Here is an 8,095-nt window from a genome sequence, read left to right on the forward strand (position 1 = left end):
AGCGAATATTGCTGGACTGAGGAAGTGAATATTGCTGGGCTGAGGAAGTGAATATTGCTGGACTGAGGAAGCGAATATTGCTGGGCTGAGGAAGTGAATATTGCTGGACTGAGGAAGCGAATATTGCTGGGCTGAGGAAGTGAATATTGCTGGGCTGAGGAAGTGAATATTGCTGGACTGAGGAAGTGAATATTGCTGGACTGAGGAAGCGAATATTGCTGGGCTGAGGAAGTGAATATTGCCAATAATATTTTATGACTGTTGACAAAACGTTTTTCCTCTTGTGGGTAAATTGTTTGTTGACTCCTGAAATGTTTCAGAAAGTTACAGTAAGACCTTTATTTTAATGCATAAATATAATATTACAGACACTTTTCAGGAGGAAAGACATTAAAAAATATAATGGATACTTAAATAAAAGAAAGAAAATGTTCTTATCATAAATATTACAAATAAAGTAATAAAAAATCCTTAAATGAATTATTCCAGCTCTAATATGTGCTTAATTACAGTTGCTGTAGTATTAGTAAACCTCAAGTCTCAAAATAAGCTTGAGTTCCTTGAAGAGCCGCCTTTTAAAATGGTGCCTTGAAGCACCCAAAAAGCTTTGAGACCATGCTGTGTAAAAGAGCTGCTTAATGAATGTAAATGATCCTAAATTCCCCAGAAAAGGGTTCCTGAAGGGTTCCACGAGTATGCCAAGCTGTGGAACCTCAAAGGTTACCTTGAGTACACTTTCATCTTTAAATACACACAAACACACCTTAAACCCAAACGTATGCAAAGTCTTTCACATTTAAAGCATTTCATCATTAAAAGTCAGTTTAAAAGTCAGCCACCAGGAGGTGCTGCAATCTTTACTGAATAGTTTGAGCTCCTGAAAAAGCAGCTTATTTCTGAGTGATTAGTATCTGTTTTTAATATTTGTTTTCTGCTGTTTGGATTGTCAGTGCTCTGCGGAGTGTGGCACAGGCAGCCAGCAGAGGGCAGTAGTGTGTCTGATGAAGTCAGAAGAGGGCTACACGGTGATGCCGCCGTATGAATGCTCTTCTCTGGACAAGCCACTCGGTCAGCAGAGCTGCCATATGAAAGCCTGTGGAGCAAAGTGGTACTACACGGCCTGGAGTGCAGTGAGTGACCTGAAACCGGCCTGAAGTCTGTCTTTACAAAACAAGGAATTCTTGTTCATTTTTACTGCAGTTTTTCCCACTTATTATGTTACATGGTGTTACAGTTATTCAGATAGTCCAGATAAATGGTTCTGAACAATATATATATATATATATATATATATATATATATATATATATATGCATGCATTTATTGAGCATGTTCCTGAAGCTCTGATCAGCTAAACCAGCCCTGATCTCAGCCTTATTTTTTTCCAGTAGACCACAGTTTTATAATGATCTATACTGAAAACCTCAGAAACATAAATGTAGTAAAAACAGAAGTTGCAAAAGTCAGCACACCCTCCACAGCCACTTTTAAACTTTTTCAGATTTGAAATCGTTTATTTCTCCATGTACACAGTGCTCGAAGACGTGTGAGGGGGGGTTTCGTGTGAGAGAGGTCCGCTGTCTCTCTGATGAAATGACGCCAAGTGAGGGGTGTGAGGAAGAACTCAAACCGGAGGAGAAAGAGGAGTGCAACACCGAACCCTGTGTTCCACACATAGGTTAGCTTGTACACTCACCTGTTCTCACAGCCATGCCTACAACTGTCCTCTCAGCTGCACTCCCAGCCAAGTACACTCTCAGCCATGCTTACAACTATACCCTAAGCTATACTCGTATCCATGCTCTCGGCTGTAATCACAGCCATGCTTACAACTATACCCTAAGCTATACTCGTATCCATGCTCTCGGCTGTAATCACAGCCATGCTTACAACTATACCCTAAGCTATACTCGTACCCATGCTCTCGGCTGTAATCACAGCCAAGCTTACAACTATACCCTAAGCTATACTCGTATCCATGCTCTCGGCTGTAATCACAGCCATGCTTACAACTATACCCTAAGCTATACTCGTATCCATGCTCTCGGCTGTAATCACAGCCAAGCTTACAACTATACCCTAAGCTATACTCGTATCCATGCTCTCGGCTGTAATCTCAGCCATGCTTACAACTATACCCTAAGCTATACTCGTATCCATGCTCTCGGCTGTAATCACAGCCAAGCTTACAACTATACCCTAAGCTATACTCGTATCCATGCTCTCGGCTGTAATCACAGCCATGCTTACAACTATACCCTAAGCTATACTCGTATCCATGCTCTCGGCTGTAATCACAGCCAAGCTTACAACTATACCCTAAGCTATACTCGTATCCATGCTCTCGGCTGTAATCACAGCCATGCTTACAACTATACCCTAAGCTATACTCGTATCCATGCTCTCGGCTGTAATCACAGCCATGCTTACAACTATACCCTAAGCTATACTCGTATCCATGCTCTCGGCTGTAATCACAGCCATGCTTACAACTATACCCTAAGCTATACTCGTATCCATGCTCTCGGCTGTAATCACAGCCAAGCTTACAACTATACCCTAAGCTATACTCGTATCCATGCTCTCGGCTGTAATCACAGCCAAGCTTACAACTATACCCTAAGCTATACTCGTATCCATGCTCTCGGCTGTAATCTCAGCCATGCTTACAACTATACCCTAAGCTATACTCGTATCCATGCTCTCGGCTGTAATCACAGCCATGCTTACAACTATACCCTAAGCTATACTCGTATCCATGCTCTCGGCTGTAATCACAGCCATGCTTACAACTATACCCTAAGCTATACTCGTATCCATGCTCTCGGCTGTAATCACAGCCATGCTTACAACTATACCCTAAGCTATACTCGTATCCATGCTCTCGGCTGTAATCACAGCCATGCTTACAACTATACCCTAAGCTATACTCGTATCCATGCTCTCGGCTGTAATCACAGCCATGCTTACAACTATACCCTAAGCTATACTCGTATCCATGCTCTCGGCTGTAATCACAGCCATGCTTACAACTATACCCTAAGCTATACTCGTATCCATGCTCTCGGCTGTAATCACAGCCATGCTTACAACTATACCCTAAGCTATACTCGTATCCATGCTCTCGGCTGTAATCACAGCCAAGCTTACAACTATACCCTAAGCTATACTCGTATCCATGCTCTCGGCTGTAATCACAGCCATGCTTACAACTATACCCTAAGCTATACTCGTATCCATGCTCTCGGCTGTAATCACAGCCAAGCTTACAACTATACCCTAAGCTATACTCGTATCCATGCTCTCGGCTGTAATCTCAGCCATGCTTACAACTATACCCTAAGCTATACTCGTATCCATGCTCTCGGCTGTAATCACAGCCAAGCTTACAACTATACCCTAAGCTATACTCGTATCCATGCTCTCGGCTGTAATCTCAGCCATGCTTACAACTATACCCTAAGCTATACTCGTATCCATGCTCTCGGCTGTAATCACAGCCAAGCTTACAACTATACCCTAAGCTATACTCGTATCCATGCTCTCGGCTGTAATCACAGCCAAGCTTATAACTATACCCTAAGCTATACTTAGTTAACTGCACTTCATGCTGCACTTACAGTTAACAATACTCTCTGCTATACTTACAGCCAAACTGATTTTCCTTTTAAAATATGGTTTACGTGACTTGTATATCATTGCATTCTGTTTTTATTTACATTTTGAACAGCGTCCCAAGTTTTTTGGAAGTGAGGTTGTACTTACTGCCAACTGTACTCTCTGCTGTACACTCTGACAACCATACCCTACGCTATAGATACAACCAGTTATACTCTCAGCCGTGCTTACAGCTAAACTTTCTGCTCTGCTCACAGTGAACTGTACTCTACACTGTACGCTTTCACGTTTGGGCTATAATCCCAGCTGCACTCACAACTGCATATATCTACTCACAGCTTCACTCTCAGCCATAATTTTAGCTATACTCAAAGCCAGCTATACACTCAGCTAGGGGTGGGCAATATGAGGATATTTTATCATTACTGTGATAAATTATAATACATTATGCGTTTTTGAGCAAGTCTTGAATATCATCAGTTTTTTAAAAAAAATCTTGTTCCATTAGAAAGTGGAAACTGGGTTACCTGGATTTAGTGCAGCACCCATAGTAAACCATTAAATAAAAATCCCTGTAGATATAGATTTCTTCTCCTTCTTCTTCTTCTTCTTCTTATTGTCTTATATTATTATTTATTAGTATTATTATTATTGTAGCATTTATATACGTAACACTACACATTCTATTCCGTCTGTTCCAACATATTAAATCTCAGGAAACCTAAATAAATTGTGAAAATGTCTTTGCAATTTTTTTGCCATATCGCCCACTCCTGCTCTCAGCTTTGCTCACGACTACGCTCTGAGCTGTACTTATCTTACAGCTATACTCTCAGTCATGATCGCAACTATGATCTGTGCTGTATTCACAAATATACTTAGTTACACGGATCAGGCACAACATCATGACCACCTCCTTGTTTCTACACTCATTGTCCACTTTATCAGCTCCACTTACTGTATAGCTGCACTCTGTAGCTCTACAGTTACAGACTGTAGTCCATCTGTTTCTCTGATACTCTGTTACCCTGTTCTTCAGTGGTCAGGTCCCCCATGGACCCTCACAGAGCAGGTACTGTTTGGGTGGTGTGTCATTCTCAGCACTGCAGTAACACTGACGTGGTGGTGTTGTGTTAGTGTGTGTTGTGCTGGTCTGAGTGGATCAGACACAGCAGTGCTGCTGGAGGTTTAAACACCTCAGTGTCGCTGCTGGACTGAGAACAGTCCACCAACCAAAAATATCCAGCCAACAGCGTCCTGTGACCACTGATGAAGGACTAGAGGATGACCAACACAAACTGTGCAGCAGCAGATGAGCTGCCGTCTCTGACTTTACATCTACAAGGTAGGAGTGTCTAATAGAGTGGACAGTGAGTGGACACTGTTTAAAAACTCCAACAGCACTGCTGTGTCTGATCCACTCGTACCAGCACAACACACACTAACACACCACCACCACGTGAGTGTTACTGCAGTGCTGAGAACCACCACCCAAATAGTACCTGCTCTGTGAGGGTCCATGTAGGTCCTGACCATTGAAGAATAGGGTAAAAAGGGGCTATCAAACTATGCAGAGAAACAGATGGACTACAGTCTATAATTGTAGAACTGTGTGCTCACTGCCCCCTAGTGTGTGTGTGCGTGTGTGTGTGTGTGTGTGTGTGTTCACTAGTGTGTATGTGGTATTTCACTTCATGGAGGGGTTAAATGCGGAGGTGAAATTTCCCAGTTGTGGGACCAATGAGGTTTATAATTTCAAGGTAAGGAATGATTTAATAGTCCTGCTGAAGATATTTATCTTACATTCACCTTCTCTTTTTACGTCCAGATGAAAACTGCCATGACAAGTACTTCAACTGCAACGTGGTGGTCCAGGCCCGACTCTGCGTGTATAATTACTATAAGATGGCGTGTTGTGCCTCCTGTACACGTGTGGCCCAGCGACAGTCGGCATCCAAAAGCTACAGATAGGACTAACCACTGGGAACCTCACCCACCTCGAGCCTGCCACTAGAGGGTGCCATAACCAGACACAGCACACTCCAAGAGAACCAGCTTTGGGTGCTGTCAACAAACAGTGTGTTCAGGTGGAGAAAAACACAAACGCAGCATTATGTGCTTGGGGAACAAAGGGAAATCCCACCGAACTAAAAAAGTCAGACCATGCTCTGAGGAGACTGTCCAGAGAGCCAATTTGTGGATGACGACTCTGATCTGGGGCCACAGAAGCAGGACGTCTTGGATTCTCCTGGATTTTACTAAGTGTATTTGGTCATGGGACGCTTATGTAAGAGCAATGACCACAATGACTCAGTGGCCCAAACATGTCCATCACACGGTGCTTGGTTATTAACTCAAGGTGAAGATTCTAACAGGATCCCACTAAAACACAAAGTTCAGCAAAACACATAACAGCATGCCTGATAATATAACTAATGAGCTGCACATCGAAAAGACAAAAAGATACTCGCTCAAGTGTCAGCAAAGCGTGTCCTGCCAAAACTGCTTCTAGCCACCATCACTTCATTTAGAAAACATTCATTTTCAGTTGGCATTTTTACATCCACCCAAATTTAGACTGGCATGCTTATAATGTGCCCTGTAACGGAATTAAATTCACATTTGGATGATAGATCAGGCATCTTACAGATGCTGAAGTGTCTATTTACCTCTAAGCCTCTAAGGAGCTGTTTGCTTTGTAGTCCATCCGAAGTTCATTTTGGAATCAGGATACTTTTGACATTATTGTCCCAGCCATCATGGAGAAATGATCATTTTAGCATTCCGGTGTTGACGGGAAGAGGAAAGCAAATGAGAATTAACGCTAAGAACAGAATTGCCCTGACCTTAAATATACCAAGCTTTGATATGGCATCGAATTTCAAGTGAAGTCTCACTGATGTTCCAAATATGTGTATCCATGACAGATCTTTATGCTAAAACGAAAGAAATAGCATTACTGAGTAGATAGGAGAAAAAGTCAGGCCAAGTTTGGTGGTTAAAATATTGCATTAATTCCTTCCACACTGGCCGTTAACATGCATGACTGGTGTGAAAGACTACACTGATTGACGAAGTGCTTTGGGTCTACTTTCAACACTTGCCAATTGCAGTTTCTAGACAGTGTTAATGTGATTATATACGGTCTAGGCCAGAGGTCGGCAAGCCAAATGTTAAGAAGAGCCGTTTTGTTCTTTTACCAAAAATCAAAGCACCTTGGGAGCCACAACATTTTATGTCCATTTTACCATCTTGCCTGTAAATATGTCTCAGTATGTGCTGATGTACTAGTATAAGCTAAAAAATGTAATATAAATGAAAACACAGACTTACATTGCTCTGCTTTAAGCTTTAGCTCAGCTGTAGCTGCTTGTCGCTTCTCAATCGCCAGCTTTTTGTTCTAATTTTCCTGTAATGAGTGCACCTGTGAATCTGAATAAGAGGCTGGCAAATGAAAAGCTGACTTCAGCTGCAGCTTCAAAAAAAGCTTCATGACCGTTTTGGTTTTTGACAGTTTCTACTTGCAGATTAAACGTATCAGGAAACTAGAAGTTCATTTGTGTCCAAATGATCGATGTTTGTCTTAAATCTTTCTCTTTGCCTTTTCGTTAGCTGCTAGCTAGGCGAGACTGTTGTCTGCATTGCTATGGTGACCAGCGGTCTGCGCGCCAACCTTCAGTGTTAAACAGTGAATTAGCAGTTCTACATTAACTCCAGCGTGTAAGACCATTTATTGTTAAAACTGTGTTAGAACTGTGTGTTATAACGATCAGCAGAGCTTTTGACTGCAACATGAGGATTCTTTTATTTTTACCTAAAATCTCATTTTGATGTTTTTCCGCAACAGGGCAGTAAAAGAGCCACAATAAACAAATCGAAGCTCAAAATGTTAGCAATGATGTTTCTACAGTGGACCAAAAAAAGTTTGACTTCTAACAACAGCAGGTCCCTTTTTGGCGCTGTATAGAACCGTTTCTTGAACTTTTCTTAAACTTTTGTTCTTTAAAGCAACAGGTTTCCCACTGAATTTAAGAGCCTTTAACCAGGCAAAGAACTATTTATGCATTCAAATGACTCTTTGAGTTGTCACAGTTCGATATACAGCACTGTGTGAAAGTTTTAGGCATCTAAGCAAAGTTTTAACCAGTTGACCTCAGCAGTGAGTTTATCACAATATACATTAGAATAAAGTCGTATTCATAATTTTAATAACCATAAAAACAATAAAAAGTAACAAGAATTTCTTGGGTCCATATTTTTCCTGGACACCTTCACAGCCGCCACAGAGACTCGTTAATATCATCAATTACATCATGAGCTCAATTTACTGAGCACTGATTGGTCAAACCAGGAGCTGCTTTTTAACTACATATAATACTGGGCTTCCTCGAGGAGCGGCTTGGAAATGGGTAAACAAACAAACATCCAGAAAATCATAATTTATTATTTATATGATTATATCTCATTATTAATTCAT

General features: G+C 41.5%; 1 protein-coding gene across 7 annotated transcripts in view; it reads left to right on the forward strand.

Moving 5' to 3' along the window:
• The window catches only part of LOC108439016 (thrombospondin type-1 domain-containing protein 4), a 97,881-nt gene extending 90,059 nt beyond the window's left edge, over positions 1–7,822 (forward strand). For 6 of the 7 annotated variants that reach the window (XM_037539696.1, XM_037539692.1, XM_037539693.1 and 3 more), the window contains 3 exons: positions 951–1,130; positions 1,534–1,678; positions 5,447–7,822. In XM_037539696.1, coding sequence (XP_037395593.1) covers positions 951–1,130; positions 1,534–1,678; positions 5,447–5,589 — 468 coding nt within the window. In that variant the 3' untranslated portion in view covers positions 5,590–7,822. The remainder of the gene's footprint in view (positions 1–950; positions 1,131–1,533; positions 1,679–5,446) is intronic. The other variant, XM_037539694.1, reaches the window with a different exon arrangement.
• The last annotated feature ends 273 nt before the right edge of the window (positions 7,823–8,095 follow it).

Source organism: Pygocentrus nattereri, chromosome 7 (assembly GCF_015220715.1).
Source record: "Pygocentrus nattereri isolate fPygNat1 chromosome 7, fPygNat1.pri, whole genome shotgun sequence".
Lineage (NCBI taxonomy): Eukaryota > Metazoa > Chordata > Actinopteri > Characiformes > Serrasalmidae > Pygocentrus > Pygocentrus nattereri.